The 17,606-nt window shown below is 39.6% G+C and overlaps 1 protein-coding gene across 7 annotated transcripts in view; it reads right to left on the bottom strand.

Annotated features, from left to right (window-relative positions):
* DMXL1 (Dmx like 1) overlaps nucleotides 1–17,606 on the bottom strand; it is a 70,799-nt gene that overhangs the window by 23,474 nt on the left and 29,719 nt on the right. For 6 of the 7 annotated variants that reach the window (XM_035099581.3, XM_060280147.2, XM_035099580.3 and 3 more), the window contains 12 exons: nucleotides 17,384–17,500; nucleotides 16,173–16,394; nucleotides 14,025–15,683; nucleotides 12,653–12,763; nucleotides 11,289–11,458; nucleotides 9,653–9,750; nucleotides 8,102–8,267; nucleotides 6,903–7,155; nucleotides 5,009–6,090; nucleotides 2,242–2,433; nucleotides 1,268–1,344; nucleotides 346–473 (listed from right to left, as the gene is read on the bottom strand). In XM_035099581.3, the coding sequence (XP_034955472.2) occupies nucleotides 346–473; nucleotides 1,268–1,344; nucleotides 2,242–2,433; nucleotides 5,009–6,090; nucleotides 6,903–7,155; nucleotides 8,102–8,267; nucleotides 9,653–9,750; nucleotides 11,289–11,458; nucleotides 12,653–12,763; nucleotides 14,025–15,683; nucleotides 16,173–16,394; nucleotides 17,384–17,500 (4,275 nt within the window). The remainder of the gene's footprint in view (nucleotides 1–345; nucleotides 474–1,267; nucleotides 1,345–2,241; nucleotides 2,434–5,008; nucleotides 6,091–6,902; nucleotides 7,156–8,101; nucleotides 8,268–9,652; nucleotides 9,751–11,288; nucleotides 11,459–12,652; nucleotides 12,764–14,024; nucleotides 15,684–16,172; nucleotides 16,395–17,383; nucleotides 17,501–17,606) is intronic. The other variant, XM_060280148.2, reaches the window with a different exon arrangement.

Raw genomic sequence — 17,606 nt, forward strand, 5'->3', positions numbered from 1 at the left:
GCCCTAAGGTATTTGCGGGAATCATTGAAAGTAGACCCCCATGGCTCAGATATAAGTCTTGTATCCACCAGGAGCTGTGTGTTCAGTCCTGTAGCCCCAATTTTGGGGAAGCGGCCTCCTGCTGTTCACATTCTGGCACCAACTGAATATGTTTTTCTTCCAGTAGGCATTTCAATTGAAGTCTGATTTTGTAGTTTTAAGTGATTTTTACCCTTTCTCTATTTTTTTGGAGACCTTTCAGAGACAATTGTAGTTATACAGTATATATTGTTTAAATAAACACAAAAAGAACAGCATTGATTATTGTCAAGAAAGCTAGATAAGAATAAAATCAATCATTACTACCTGGCCACTGAGAGGGTACAGTATTGGGAGTGACTGTTTCATCTAAGCTTGCTGTCCTTAAGGAATGCCGGTGAGAAAGCAGCAGTGTTTGGTAAACAGTTCCAGTGAATTGGTTTGCTTGTAATGAGCTATTTAAAAAGAAAAGTTAAAATTAAATTAAATTAAGCCACTATTTCTATTAATCATGGCACTTCTTTTATTCTTGCAGAACAGGCATAGGCAAACTTGGGACAACTCCCATGATCCCTAGCTAACAGGACCAGTGGTCAGGGATGGTGGGAATTGTGGTCCCAAAACATCTGGAGGGCCGAGTTTGCTCAGGCCTGTTTTAGAGTGTCTTTCAACCTACAAACCCAGTTCATATAATGCTAAACTACAGTTTGTTTAGCTTAAGTCTAGTTTCCTTTTCCATCAAACTCAACCAGGATCGCTACCATGGTTTGAGGTAAGCAAGCCAGGATCATACACCATGGTTTGAAGTTGGTTGGTGAATCTTGTTTTACGCCGTAGTTTGTAGTTATGCTCAAATTTTGTGTGCTGGTTTAATCAAAGATTGTTATACCACTCTACCCCTACTACCCACCTGGTTACAGAGTCACAAGCAAAGAATATAAAAGGGTGGACTCTGGGGTCTGTAACTTACATCTCCAGAAGGTATGAATAGTAAAAAGGACTGAATGATTATCTTACCATAAGTAGCTATAGTGATGTTAAATAAGAGATGTAATTAAGTTTGTCCATTTACATCTACTACTTCAAAAGACCACAGAACAACGTAACCTTTTATCATAGAATACATACAGAGGCAGAGGCTGGGGGGAAAGTTTTGTGTATTATTATACCTTAAGTAGGACTGCAAATAGGGAATTATTTCTCTCGCTGAACATCAAAGCTCACATTCATTTATTTTAAAGATCATTACCTGTAGCTGTGACCACCACAGAGAGACTGGTATATGCAAGCTGACAGAGATGCAGCTAATGTATGCATTACATGGATCTGGAAGAAAGTTTTAGAGGACACATTATACATCAGGCAAGAATTGTTGTTTATGTAATGTTGGAACCTCTCGTTTCCAGAATCAAATTATCAAGTCAAACACAGTATGTCACATGACATGATGTGCCAGCATCTATTTAAAAAATGAACAAAACACACTTGCACCAGTGTGGCCTTAATTACCAAGGGCAGACTTTTGTGCCAGATAATACATGTGTGTAGATATAAATGGGTGAAATGCAACATAGCATTTAGTGCAGTACAGTGGAACCTCGGTTTATGAACACCTCGGTTTATGAATTTTCGGTTTATGAACGCCGCGGAACCATCTGGAACGGATTAATTCACTTTCCATTACTTTTAATGGGAAAGTTCGCTTCAGTTTATGAACGCTTCAGTTTATGAACAGACTTCCGGAACCAATTACACCCATGTTTCAGTTTATGAACGCTTCAGTTTAAGTACTTCGCGGACCCGTCTGGAACGGATTAATCCACTTTCCATTACTTTCAATGGGAAAGTTCGCTTCAGTTTATGAACGCTTCAGTTTATGAACAGACTTCCGGAACCAATTACACCCATGTTTCAGTTTATGAACGCTTCAGTTTAAGTACTTCGCGGACCCGTCTGGAACGGATTAATCCACTTTCCATTACTTTCAATGGGAAAGTTCGCTTCAGTTTATGAACGCTTCAGTTTATGAACAGACTTCCGGAACCAATTGTGTTCATAAACCGAGGTACCACTGTATGCGTAAACAGAAGAAAGTTCTGTTGCGCAAGTGGACCATGTTCTGCTTGTGCAGCAACTTAGTTGAATCCCACCATATTTTCATTTCTTTTTAAAAGAAAGACTTATTCAAAGACAAAAAAGAAAGTTACTTGTGATAATACTTGCCTTATGATTTTGTACATCTGGATTGGGAGGCGCATGAAGGTTTACTATAGCATGTAGTATGTCATGAGTCAGGTTACTAAGATGCAGCAAAGGATTGGCTACCACAGTTTTGGCACTTGCAGTACAGGCAAACAGAAGTGGTATTGAACTCTGCTCAGATACGGTATTAGTAGGCAAATGAAGCAACAGTTCCTTGGGCAGGGGAGAATAATAGAAAGCATATTTTAATAGCTGAATTCCTGTAAATACTAGCATGGGTTATTAACAGTGATTGTTTCCTTCTTACGAAATTCTTACCGATGATACGTATACACACTTGAAGTGATAATGTTAATGGTTTGCCTCTTCCCTCTCAAAAATTACTCAAAGCTAAAGGAAAACAGTAATCCAGTATATTATTATATAAGGTGGTGACCAGCCTGGCAAATTAATTGCCCTCTTAAATAAGCGATGTTTCGAAAGTGGCCTTGTGATTGGGCAGGGAACATAAGGTTTCTGAATTGGCCTGGCTAATTTATGATTCATGTCTGATCAGCAAAACTTTCACCTGCTGCACCCCGAAGTTTCGATTTAAGCCCCAGCTCCAACAAATGACTACAGCGACCTGAGCTGGAGGGCTCTCTCTAGTTCTGGTTTCAGGAAATTCTGCCTCAAGCTGGCTCCTATTACGTTTTAGGCATTGCAACACCAGTAAATGTGTTAAGCTAAATTGCCAGTTTGTGTCCACACACATCAATGAATGTTGCATGGAGCATGTTTCTCTTGGGAAATTCGGTGCCATGTGGTGCAGGAGTGAGTAGCAGTTTCAGAATCATTTTCTCTCTCATATAAGAGCATGTGCACCTTTGTCAATGGTTACCTATTCAGAGTAATTTGGGAGTAGATTCACTGCTTCCTCTTTTTGGTGGTTTATCTCCCTTTACCATTTAATGTCCTCCAATTATGCAATTTTGCTGTGACTGCCTTAGCTTCTCTCTTGTTGTATTTTTATCTTTTTGCTAAGGTAGTCCTCCATGTCACTCTTTAAGATTACAATTCATCTATCTGGGAGTAAGTCCAACTGAAATCAATGGGCCTGAGTTGTGAGTAGACTGTAGAGGATTGAGCTGCCAGTTTCCAAGTAGTTTTTTGAGGAAGGGGATGAGAGATGGGAGGTTAAACCGAGATTCCAAACCTTATTTTCCTCAAAGGAGGAATTTGAAAAGGGAGAATGAGAACAGATCCTTTAGAAATCACAGGAACCCCCCCCCCCCGAATCTGTGATTTTTATAGTTCAGTCCATATGTATAGATATAATGCATGTGTGATATAATGGTACTTCTGACAGCATCCTTTATTACTCAGACGTGTGTATTTTTGCAGAAAACTGAAGTTATTCCTGCTTTGCTGCTGTGCAGATCGATATTGAAAAATGTGCCCCCCCCCAATTAATGGCTGAATATCTAGTATTGCAGATGGAAGTAGAGTAAATAGAGGAAAAATTTGTGCTCTTGGAGCTACTGAATGCATACACAACATACACAACAGTGGGAAGCTGAAGATCCAGCAGGAAGATTGCCAAACCAGTTCAGCAACCTGAAGGAACTAGTCCCAGTAAACTGTTGCTTATATTTGTATACTTTGTAAACAAAGTGACAGTGCAATAAACAGAAAAAGCATGTCTGAAATGAGAAAATGAGTTGATTATTGTGCCATGGAGGTCAGCCATATGTTGCAACAATGGGAAATGTCACATGACACACAACCTCACTTATAATTCAGTAAGCTTCAACATGACAACTGCTCCTGTCTTTATCCTAAAAAGGGTGAGGCATCTCTAGCCGGGAGGGCAATCTTTGCCCATCAGGGGGTCCAATTTTGCTTGCTGGCCATTTCCCTCAAATCATGCTCACCCACCCAGCAGCTAACATCACCAGATAAACAGATACTTTCTACTTCTGTTCAGCAGGGAACAGGATTCTACAGTCAAGGCAAGATTTTAATCTCCACTTATTAGCTGATAAGCAAGGATTAAAGTGCTTTTCAAAAATGCTGCTTAAAGCAATTCATGTACTTCTGGAAACAGGTGGGCACCAGTGGCAGCAGTGGGGAGAAAAAAAAGTTTCCCTCCCCCTCTCTCCAGTTACCACCCACCTGAACAAGTGTGTGAGCTGCTTCAAACAGCCCTTTTGTGAAGTAATGTAAGGCACCCCTCATGTTCCCGGGTCAGCTGCAACAGGAGTGTGAGGACTGCCTTAAAGCACTTCCCAAAAGGGCAGTTTTATGCAGCTGCCCCCTTCACTTAAAGGAGAAGCGGTTGAGTGCTTCAAAAAGGGCTTTTGGAAAGGGCTTTAATACAGTCCCCATGCTACTATTTCTGGCTAAAATGGGAGCACGGGGGCTTTCTTAAAGCCTGTGCAAGTCTCCCCATACCCCCCTGCTAATCTCCTGAGATTGGGAATTTAAAATGGGAAGGGGGGGACATGCAAAGTGATACATTTGGCAGGTGGATCAAATTTGGCTTGCAAAGCCAATCCTGAGAATGTTCTGCTTCCCCTGTTCTTAAAGAGCTGTGAGGATACTAGGTATGATAGTTAAATACTTATGTGTAGATGCAAAACTATTTAGACGTGTGTTATTTGAAGAAGAAATTACAGAGATATCTTTACATACTGAACCAGAAATACATTAATGGGCACTATAATTATATTTTGCCAATAATATACTTTTCCTCTCAACTATTCATATTTTAATGCTACATCTATACTACAAGGAGAAAACTTCATACCTGCTGAGATTCTTGAAGCAGTAAAATCAGTTCCATACGTACAGATGCCAAGCCTCCACCATGAGAACCATGAAGGATACAGTAACTTAGAAACATTCGCAGAAGTGATTGATATTTTACAAGCCACTGTCTTCTCTGAAGGTATTCTCTCTGCTGTGCATTTTGCTGTGTGTCTGATAGTTCTTCGGCCATTTCATTTGATGAAGGTTCATCCATTACTGGGCTAATTCCTGGCTGAAGATCTTCTGTTTCAACACTATAGTAACAGGTTTTCTGAAGAGCTACCACTTCTCTTTCAAGCCAGTGATACAGCTGGTATCGTAATTTTCCACCATCTACTTCATAGCCGGTAGATAATGTACGAAGCTCCACTGTAAGGATCTTCAAGCATGCCCTAAATTTCAGCTGTGCAGAAATGATGTCTTCTGATGAAGTGAAAACCTCATTTTCGGCACCTGAACTATAGGTTTCTGTATAGCTAGAACTAACTTCATTTGGTTTCTCACTCACTTCCTTCTGCAAAGGTTTCATTACAATACAAGAATCTTCACTTTCGTCATCTTTGTCACTGTCCCACTTTAGCTCAAAAGGCTCATCCTGGAAAACTGTGCTTGGTTGACTCCAGTCGAACAAAAGAGCAGAATTAGAATGTTTACCTGATGACCCATCTGAAGATGATTCCAGACCATTGACGATAGGTTGTGACCAGTCAAGGCTGAAAGGTTTGTTATCTTTTGATTCCAGTGGACCTGGAGAAGAAGGTGAGCAGCCTTTACTAGTGTCCATTAAGCTAGAAGTTCTTCCTAAAGGCTTTGACTTTTTTACCACTTTGGGCATCTTTGATAACACTTCCAAAGCCAGCATGGGACAGCCAGTTTTTAAGTGAGCATATGCAGTTGTAAAAAACAATCTTCTTTCCCTTAAATTGATTTCATCTGCCAGTCCATTTTCTCCTGTTACACAAATCCTTGTGGAAGATAAATCAGAAGACCCAAAATGGCGTCTCAACAAGAGAGGATGTGTCCTTAGGTAATTATAAAAATTGAACACTGAAGGGTTACATCTTGACACATTGCCTTCATCTGTAAAGACATTTCATCAGAGATTATTGTTAATCATTTATTTATTTCATTAAAAAACCCAACCGTTTCCAGTTCTAATACAAGAAATCCCCTGGAACTACAATTGAATGTAATATTATCCCAACACCATGTTTATAATGTGCAGTAGACTCCCCAAGGTTTATATTCAAAACATATAAGAAAATTATATTTGTATCTGCCTTATAAAAAGAATCACATCATGAATTCATTTAGCTCAGTATTGTCTCCATTTCAAACAATAAAAAATTGGTTTATCATTATGTGTAAGAACTTTGGATTCATGCACTTTGTACTCATGTACTCTTGCTCTCTTCTCATATCCTCCACTGTGACCATGTGAACTGATTTGTATTTCTGAAAAATTATTGTTTCTACAGAAGAAAGAAGTTCATGTCAAACAGAAAAAGTAAATAGCAGATGTCTACGGTTATCAGATACACTTCAAATGATATGATCATATCAAAGTGAAGGTTTTCAAATACATAGTAACATACCTGAGAATCAGCACTATAATGATCACTGAAAGCTCACATTTGGTAACTAGAATGAGACAGATTTTCTTTCTGACGGTGCCCACTCTCCCCTTATTCCATTGTTGAGAGATTTTTTTTATTATGCAGCTAAATGTTCGTTCACTGTTGTGAACAATGTCCATCTGGACTACCAGTCTGAACCAGAATAGCAATTATTTGCTGTTTTTTTCTGATAGAAACTCGAAAGGTATTTTCTTCAGATGATAGATTCTTTATATGTTTCCTAATGAAGAACATATATAAAGTGTCCCAGCTTACCTTCCTCATCCAAAATGGGTTGGCTTATAAGAGTATCAAGAGCATGGCTATAATCCTCCAAAATCCAATAAGCCATACTACGAAGAAAAGGATCAGCATGTGTGCTTGATGGACTCTCTTTAGTATGATGTTTGCTTCCCAGAATTCTCTTTTGTAGAATTGATTTGTAAGTCCCAGATACTTCAAACTCTGGCTCATAAAGTCTTGCTATTATAAGAGCCAATTGAATATCATTTAGTTTCTCTAGGCAGACCTTTTTGAAACAAACACAGGATTACATTTTAAAATTGTTTCTGTCAATTTGTATCTCCATTGGGTTTTGTTTTAGGAAACGTCTATGTAAATGGAAAACAAATGTTGGATTGATTACAGCTCATTATCTGGACAGCTTTCTAAACAATCTACCTGCTGATATTTTGCAGTAATGTCAGAAAAGTATTCAACCTAATACCCGACAAGTTAATTAAAAGCAAAGCTGGCTTAAGAACCATTTTTTTCCAATAAATACTCTTCTTACCTACATCTTCCGTTTTCAATTAACTGCAGTTTATTGTTTTGTCTGAATTTGGAACTGTAATTAGTTGAATTATGGCTTATCTCCAAAAGCGAGAATCAGAAACTAGAGCCTGAAATTGGCTTGTTCAGACAACTATGAAATGACCAATTGCAGTTTGTTGAAAATCGAAGGGGATGCTTTTAATTTTCTTACTGGTGGAAGACTGGGGAGTGCCCACTAAATCTAAATGTAATCAATATTTATTACAAATGTGGTACATTGATTACCAGGGAACAGTGAATACAAAGTGTCAAAGTTATATACACAAAAGAGTCAAAGAAAAAGACAATCCTAGTCTCATTACCTCAACGCCAGTAGTAGCTAAGTCCTTGAAATAGGTTATTTTTTGTTACTAACTTGAAAACATGAATATCAATATGCACATTTTGAACTGAGTAGAACACTGGGTTAAAGAGAAAAATCATATGTCTGTTGGAGATGATGTCACAGTCCCTTCTTTGATTCCAAGTACAGAGGCATTTGAAATCTTTAACCATAGTAAGCCAAGCCAATGACATTTTTCTCTTAAAAATTCAAGCCTAATATTTTCCTGTAACAGCACATTACATAATTATGGTAATAATTATAGCCCCTGTTCTAAATATTTATCACTAGTCTCAAAAGGTAGTTTCAATCTACTTACCTCAACGGCATCTTTTAGGTGACCAGCCAACAAGAAAAACGCCGCAGAATGTTCAAAGCGTTGTTTGCCTAGCAGCGAAAAAGCATTCTTCAATGCAGCTTTACGCCATCTGTCTTCAGTAAAATTGTGTCCAAAGAACTGTGTCATCTTAGTGTCATTTAAAGATCTGAAGATGCAAATATTTAATACACATGATTAAATCAGAATGTATTCTAATAAGTAAGTGATTGGTTCAGGAGCATGCGGGGGGGGGGGATACTGGTAAGCATATTATCCAAATATCATAGGGTAGATCCTACTCAACGTTCAAACAGCAATTCAACTTGCTTCTGATAATTTCTATACAAAAGGAAAATATAGGACCATTGGGTCTTATCTGCAAGGAATTTCTATGTGCATGCAAATATGTTTTCTCGTGGGTCTCAAGCTCACCTAGAGGATGAAGAAAGGAACACTGTTTCGCTTCAAAATAAGTTTCTGGATTTTACTCAGTCTTAAACTATCATCAGTTCATTCATGCCTTCGAGTGAAGTAGATGCTGAGTGTACTCTGTTGGGTCTTCTGTGGCTCAAGCAGTGTGTGCAATTAGTTTTCAACATTTGCTTGTCTGATACTTTGTACCATTAGTCTTTGTCTATCATTCCTGTTTTTGTTTCCGAGTTGCAATTGTGGTCTATATGTTTCTCCTCGGTGTGAGTCTTTCTAGTTCCCTCCTGGCCCTGAGGTGATCTAACTCAGTTTATCGTGTACTGTATTTTAAGTAATCCCTGTGTTCCCCCCCCCTTTTTTGTAGAGTCCATTTTTCTGAGTTGCTGTTGTTTAAAAAAGAGCCATTTATATTCTCAAATTTTGTCTGTCTCTCCTCTATTTTTATGATAGTCCTAGCCCTAAGTGTTGTTGCTGTTGCTGTTGCTGTTGCTGTTTTAAACCTGCTCCAGGCTTTGGCCCTTTAGTAGTGGTGAACAAGATGTAAATTCAGAGCTACCAGCTAGAACCCCAACAGCTTTCTTGGTAATAGATGAAAAAGAATAACAGAGCTGCACGTCATCTGCATGCAAAATCCTCAAAGGACTTATCTCAGTAGTTACACCAAGAGATGTTGAACAACAAGGGAGACAGAACAGATTCCTGAAGCAGACCATGCATCAATGGCACAGGTGCCAACAGGAATCTAACACCTCCAGTATGACTGCTCAAAACTTATCCAACATACCAGGGTCCAGAAAGGGCTTGTTAAAGAAAGGTCCTATGCCGCCAACTTAAAGTTGGATAGAACTACACCCTCCTGAATGTCTTTGTGAGAGGGACTAGAAAACATACTTTGTGTTTTGGGCCATAATATTTAAAGTTCTATTTCAGGCACCTGAGTTTTTTGACTCCCACTTGCAAGTTGGCATTTGTGATGCTATTGGCAGAACAGGTGTGCTATGACATCAATAATGAACAGCTACTGGAAATCACAGAAGCCTCAAAAATTGATAGTAGAAAAAGTAAAAGTAACCAAGCTAATTATCCACATGTACTGAATTAAATCCAGTTATAAATCTGTACCTGTATAATCCCCAAATCACAGCCTTCTTTTTCATTGCAAGGTAAAAAATGGCCGCATCTAAAGGGTCATTGTTTCTTTGAAAGGCTGCTTTAGCGACCTGTAAAGATAATGGTGTACCTAAGCATTACAGATTTCATACATTTCAATCTAGATGACTGCAGGCAATACTGAACAATAATATTTGAGTTAAGGAAAAAACATTTATGTCAGTGTTGCTCGTTGTTATAAGTCTTCTTTTTTTTGAAATCACTCATAGCCATGAACATTAACAGCGAGTCTGTAAGTGACTGTGGAGGCTAATTCTGGATCCACACATCCTTTCACAGTGGGGACATGGGTTTCCAGGTGGGAATTGATCATGGTGAGGGTTTGCCAAACGTGCCTTCCTCTTAGCACATTTCTCCTTTTTGTCCTGAGTTTGAGCACCTTACAGAGTGCACTTTGTAGAGTGCACCATAACCATCAGCAAAATAAACTTCTGCTTATTGTAAATGTCTCAAGGCCAGGTGATTCTAAAAACAATGTTTTTAATAATCTTCATCTTATATTTAGATTAAACCTGAAGGACACTGGTGGTTTTTTAAGGGACATAGTATGAACTGAATGACTTATTAAAATGAATTGAAATTAATTCCTACAATGATGTCTTGTAACAACATAAAAGCCACCTGAAAACATGTGGTACAATGCATATGGTAAATGAGAATTAATTATTTGTAGCCAACACTGTCCATGTCTGAACAGAATGGACATCAGTTTGTGCAATGGGACTTCGCCTTCCACCCCTCCCCTCATGCATTCTCAAAATCCAGGGAGAGAGATCAGGAACAGGCTTAGATTCTCATACTTGGCTCCCCACTCCCTTCACTGTATGGAATGATTGAACTAGGAAAATCAGTGTTTGCTTGACTATGGAATCTCCTTTCACATTAGAAGAAACCCTTTTTAAAATAGGGAGAAGTTAAACTCAGGGACTTCTCCTGGTCTTTCACTTGCAGGATGTGAACACACATGTGTGGCCTTCCAAATACAACCATTACACATTGAAGTTCCACAAATTTAAATTCAGTGTCAAATGCAGGCAGAGATCTTTGAAAATGTGGTCTGAACTTAAAATACAGTTGAAAAGATTTTCTTCAGCTGCAGTCCCAGCTTTAAATTAAGCAGAGGCTACAAAAAAAGAATGAATGAATTGGAGAACACTTATGAGTGTGCTTACAATTGAATCAGCTTTAAAGGTGAATCATATAATGCCAGGTGATAGAAAGGTGGGTGGACCTGTCCACCTGTTGAAAATCATGGATCTAGCTCGCTGGCTGGATTCAGTTCCCTGCCCCTGATTTAGCAGAAAAGGCTGAGTGTGAAAGACCCTTTCCATTGGCTTTACTGGTAAAGGTGCTAAATGCCACCTTCTCCTCTCAGACTATCAATGACTGCAGGAATAAGCTTCCTTTCAATTTGTCTAGATTGGTTCATTTGTCTTTTATATTTCTTTTCTTATCTACTTATCTTTTTCCTATTAAAAAGGTAAAATATAAATAAAGTACACGTTTTAGTTACCCATACTGAAAACACTGGCGTTTTTGCTTAAGAACATTCCAAAATCATAAAGCAACATGCTATCAAAGTATTTACCTTCTCAATGCATCTGCGTAAGCTATGGGTATTTCGAACCCACCATCCTACACCCATAGCTCTGAGCTCTGACCATGTTGGATCACTTTTTTGCATTGCAGGAAGCATGTTTAGCAGTTCTTCTCCTGCTACTGAATGAAACGCCCAGGCAAAATGACTAGAAGATAAGCCTAAATTGTTCAAAGAGATTATATTGTTACAGCTGTATAGTTTATAACATGCTATCATGCTAAATGCTTCTTTTTTGTTTCTTGTGATCAACGTTTCAGAAGACTTTGGAAATCTTAGGATAACATCCAAAGGATCCACATCACATAATTTGGCTTTTTGCAAATAGGCACGTTAGATTTACCAGTCTAAATATGTTACGTGGGGATTTGATTGTTAAGTTGAACACAGAATTAAGCCAATATCTATGAAGCCCCCATAAGCCTTACATCAGGGGTGGGAAAACTTTTTTTCAGTCTGAAGGCCACAGTCTTACTTTGGGGTAGCTAGAATATAGCCTACAAAGTCAGACCACATCACTCCATTCAGGAAAACAAGAGGCATTATTAAGAGTAAAATGACACATTCCAGTCAGGCAAAAGCATGAAGCAGTCAGTGCCAGTGAGGGGATGTGAAGTGAAGAGGGTAGATGACTTGGGGAGAATCCTAGAGGCTAACCAAGAGGCCTTGAGAGCCACATCTGGTCCCTGGGTCTGAAGTTCCATATACCTGCATTACATGAAGAGCCCCAAAGCAAGCCAAAACAACAATTGTCCAGGCAGCCCTAGTTGTGCAATTATATAAAGGAAATCCAGTTGCTCAGGGGAGAACTATGAAAGCCTACAACAGCACAATGACAAAGCTCCCGAAGGCTAACATTTCCCCCAAAATCAATTGTTTCTAAAAATGTTGCCCTACATCAGGGGTCCCCAGACTTACCGAGCGGCGGGCCGGTGCCCGCCGCGCCGCCCACGCGGTGGGCCGGACGGCAGGGGAGTGCGCGCGCAGCGGGCCGGAGGGCGGGGGAGTGCGCGCCCGTGCGCATGCGCACACGGGCGGAAAAAAATAGCCGAAAATCGCTTGTGCGCATGCGTATGGGCCTCCCCCGACCCGGAAGTGCACCAGAAATGACCTCTTCCGGGTCGGGAGAGGCCTGTACGCATGCGCACAAAGGATTTTCGGCGATTTTTTGCCGATTTTTTTGATTGTCGCTGCGCCGCGCGCCGTGAGAGCGGGCGGCGGCAGCGGGCGGCGGGGGTCGTCGCGGGCCGGATTGGAAGGCCGATTGGGCCGCATCCGGCCCGGGGGCCGTAGTTTGGGGACCCCTGCCCTACATAATGTAAAATTGATAATATAGGCAGAGTGAAAACCATTACCTTGGTGAAGGAGCTGGGCTCTGTGAGCAGGCGGCAGCGAAGTTGTCATAAAAGAGTGAAGACGTACAGCCAAAAGAAACTTTAAACCACATTCATCAAGTGTTTCTCCTCCTATGATTAAATGTTCAGTGTATATAATTTAATTCTTCATGGAAAATGTAGATATTCATTCCACCCATCATCTTGTTTCATATCATTTAAATCGCATTAGGAACACATGGTTAGACAATTTTATAATGTCAGGAAACCAGGGTGCAGTAAAAACTGATTTACTAGCAATCAAAAACTATTGTAAATTAATACTGTAGACCATTATAGTGCTCATTAATTTGCTCATGGGCAAAAAGTATTGCTGAAGCCCTGCATAATTATATTGTTGTATTTTTCAGTGTGCAATTGCGTTACATATTACATCCAGAAGGAATATAGTCTGGATACAAAGGAGATGAATGTTAGACATTTGCAAAATAATACAGTCCAGGTACAACATTGGGTAGCTGAGAATGACTCTCTCCCTCATCTCTAAGTACCTATCACTAAATCAAAAGCTGTAACTGCTCTATTTCATTCACAGAGCTCTTTGATTCTCAGAGAGCAGCTATCAAGTTATATGCCGAAGCAAGTGTTTCAGTGGCAGGCAACTTCTGAAACCAAACAACCAACCATGTGTAAGACCTGACAAATATAAAATAAGTGTAAAAGGTTCCTAAAGGGCTGAAGCCTACATGGGCTGCCATTGTTGAACTATATCCCAATATGATGCTAAACCACTGTATCCTTCAAAATCAATCCAATTAAATCCTTTCTATTTTATGCCTGTGGAATTAAGTTTCACCTACTTTGGTTCCTCAGATTTCATAGACTTCCAAAGCCTTTCAAAATTAACAGATACATTCTGTGACTATTAGCAACACTAGCTAATGGATTATAAAAGTATTGGCCTTTGTATTTCAAAGTGCAATCTAAATATGTTAACTCAAAACCAAGTTCCATTGTATTCCAGGGAAGTATTCAAAGGTTTATAGTCTAAGAGCCACATTCAACATCACATAATCACAATTCTCACAACAGAATGTCCCCTTCTTCTCTGCCCCCTGCAGCCTCTGTTCACATGCCCCAAAATCTACTCCGGGTCCCCAACCTTCTCCCCACAAGTAGTTTTCTGGGGCACAGAGGGAGAGGAGGACTCCGTTCTGCTAGTGGTGTCTGTTCCCCTTACAAAAGGGTATCATTAGATTTCTAAATCTTTGTTTAACTATGAACTTTAAGTATATAGCATATCAGATGAGTATCTAAACAAGCATACATAGAAATTCTGAAACAGTTTTGACAAGGTGAATATTTCATTTAAACAAATCATTAGAAAACTCACCCTTGCTTTTGTCTCTGCTTTCTCCTATATCAGTACTGGTAATGGCAATTGTATCGACCAAGGCCATCAAAGACATCTGCTCCATTCTGGTGAGACCGGGCAAGCTAGAATGAAGCAAGTGCCGCGAAAGAACCTGAGCATGCTCTGGTCCAAAGTAAGTTGGACTGTACTGAGAAAGATCAATAACCTTTGGCTTTTTATCTTCTTCATCTACTTCAAACATAGTGAGATCATCTGTATGTAGATTGGGATTCTGAAAGAGATCGTCATAGTTTTCATCTGCCACCTCTTGCTTCTTAAGGGTTCTTTGGTTATTAGACTTCTCTGTACATGATGTATATGAGCATTCCTCATCTGCGGCAAGCAATGCATATAAAGGTAGTGGTGGAACAGAGTCTATTTCTGTATAGTCTGTAATAGTACATTTGCTAAACGTCATGGGGTCCCGTGTACTGCTCCCACTGGCACAGATTGAGAGAGAACGGTACCGCTTTTCATGCTCGGGATCGTCGATGGCAATAACTTCTCCAGCAATGCATTTCACAAGATGAGAGAGGATGGCTTTTGCTCTGCGCACTTTCCCTAGATCCATGAGTTCCAAAAGCTGCAGAGGATGGTACTGAGGTAAAGTAGGGCATAATGTATGAGCCGCTTCAAAGAGGCCAGAATCTTCCATCTCCAGGGACAGATCATATACAGTTCGTTTCCCACTAAGTTTCTGAGCGAGACTTGTCATGGATCTAGTCAATGTCCTCTTGGGTGGGTGACCACCAGATGACTGACTTTGTTTCATTAAGCTTATTATGGATGGTGTACTCCAACTGTAAGAGCCTAGAGTAACTGGTTCTTGCTTTGTAGGGGGCTGCCACTGAGAATAAACATGCATTTCGCAATCCATCCCAACTACGAGGATGCCATCACGAACCCAAGATAAAGAAACAGGTAAAGGTGGTGAGCCTTCCACTGATGAAACTAAATCCACACATCTTAGCAATATAAATCTAGAAGAACATGACGTTTTAGCATTTTCCCACACAGGCAGTACGAGCATTTCCTTACCACTTTGTTCTTGCATCTTCCCAGACAGCTGACCAAACATATACAGCTTTGCCCCAATGCCTACTGTTAGGATATGCGAGCCATCTTCTCTAGACATCCAGTCTAAGTGAACCATATGATTTGTTCTAGGTATTAAATTCTCATTTCCATCTATCACTGAACTGCTGTCAACACCCAAAGAGTCCAATGTTGGGTTTAGCTCATCTAAGTGAAGTGTTTGTTCCAGGATCCAACAAGAGCCTCCTGTAGATTCGCATTCAAAAATTCCAACCGTCACCAAAAAGTCTTGGGATGAACGGCTGTTTACAGTTGGTGTTCGCTTATAAGCCACAGCTAGGCGATTTGTATGTGCACAGCTGATTTCCAGAGCCTGGCCTGGCACAAAAAGAGCACTACTGCTAAGAAGTCCATCTTCTATTAGTAATGGCCATTCTTCCCATATATACATACCACTGTTCGTAATACTCTCTGCTACAGAAGTCACACCTGATTCCACTGCTAATCTGCACCTCCAAAACCTAACCTTACCATCTGAGCATAAAGTTGCTAGAAGATAAGGTGCACGACATACAGGATAAATCGAAGAAGAACTCAGGTGACCTGAAATTAGGAAGAAATAAAACATTAGGATACCAGATAAATATATTTTTTAAAATATTGTAAATATCCTAGAGATGATCAGCATTAAATGATCAACAAGTTTAATAAAATATAACAAGAAAAATACAGAATTCTAAACTGATCCCCCCACCAGATATCAGGAAGTACAAATAGAGTGGTACCTTGGTACTTGAAAAAGGTTGGCTCCTGAACAAATCGACTCCCAAACACCACAAACCCAGAAGTGAGTGTTCTGGTTTGTCAACGTTTTTCGGAAGCAAACTGTCCAATGCGGCTTCCGCAGCTTCCAATTGAGTGCAGGAAGCTCCTGTAGCCAATCAGAAGCTGTGACTTGATTTTTGAACGGTTTCGGGAGTTGAACAGACTCCCGATACAGATTAAGTTCGAGAACCAAGATACCACTGTAAATCCAAAGTTAATCCAACCCACCCCCCACAATTCTCCTCCCCCCCACAATAAATTACAAACCTGCTGATGGTTTGATGCTTATAATCTCTACTCCTTCTGGTAAATTCAATTCTTGACTATAGACAATTTCTGAAGAAAGAGTAAGTTGGCTGGTACTTTGAAGGTTCTCTTTGCAGGCTTGATATTTCTGGGAAAAGGAAGACTGGAGCTTCTCTTGATCTGGAGAAGAATAAAGCTCTTCTTGAGACGCTGCTTCACATGCCCTGGAGTCTATTCTTTCATCTAAAGAAAGTCGACATTTTAGCTAGATGTACTATAAAAGCAGTTTAAAATAAAATAAAAATCTATACCCTGTGTATTCAAATTCTAGCATAATCCTGGCATTGATGTTGACCTATTTTCTTTCAATGGGTTTAACATGTTTGTGAGCTCGGGGTCATGTAACAGCTATCATAAACTACCCTTACCACTATAAGACTTCACGAATCCGCAAGCTGTTACAACTATTTATGTAACGGTTTATTAGTCTGTATACTATATTTTAATACTGAACAAGGGGCAACAGTCACATTCTATCCCCATAAGATCTACATAGGCAGACCCTAGACATAGTGAACTTGAAGCCACACATAGCAATAATAGCCAAATGATCAAATGGCGCTGTTGAAAGATTTCTTCTTTCAGATACGGGAAAATGGGTAGCCCACAACAAATTGTTTCAAGACTAACATACTTCACATGATAGTCTGAAGATAAATGATTTAAGAACTGTAATGTATTCATTTTTGTACCAGAAATGTTATACTATCTACAATGCAGCATATTGAACAATGCAGTCATTTTGGATTATTTACACCATTGCAAACTGCCATATTTGTATTGATCAAATTAGTGCTACGAAGCACCTTTTAAGGCTCTTTTTAAAATATTAGGCGGCACTCAAACACTGGATGTGATTCAGCCCTTTTGAGTAGTGTTACTTTCAAGAGGAGGTGTGCTTAATTGCCTCCTTAAAATCAAGCACATGCAATATGTTTAACTTTAACTGAATACTACCCATGGCTGGATTCTACCCATTGCTTTTTAGGCAGACCCAAACAGACTGAAAATGACTTGTTTTACTTTACTAATATTGGCCTGGTTTGCATTTTCCAAGAATTCTCTGTGTGCGCCTCCCTTCCTCTTGCCATGCTGCTGCTGCTGCATCACTGACAAGCTAAAATCTACTTTGTTTTGTTGTCTGAATTACATTACAAATATAAAGTACCTACCTACTGAGACTGGTATGGACTTCAAATGTAATTTCCACATATGTAAAATTGAACAGTTCTGAGTATGTTCAATTACTATTAAATAGAACTTTTCAGAAAACCCATTTTTCTGATATCCTGCAAAAATGTAGACAGATTTAGTTATTAGTAGACAATAATTTGAGCAGTTGTTAACTACTGACTGGATAACATTCGTGCCTCTGTTTTATGGCATGTATACATT

The sequence above is a fragment of the Zootoca vivipara genome, chromosome 10, assembly GCF_965207765.1.
Source record: "Zootoca vivipara chromosome 10, rZooViv2.hap1.1, whole genome shotgun sequence".
Taxonomy (NCBI): Eukaryota; Metazoa; Chordata; class Lepidosauria; order Squamata; family Lacertidae; genus Zootoca; species Zootoca vivipara.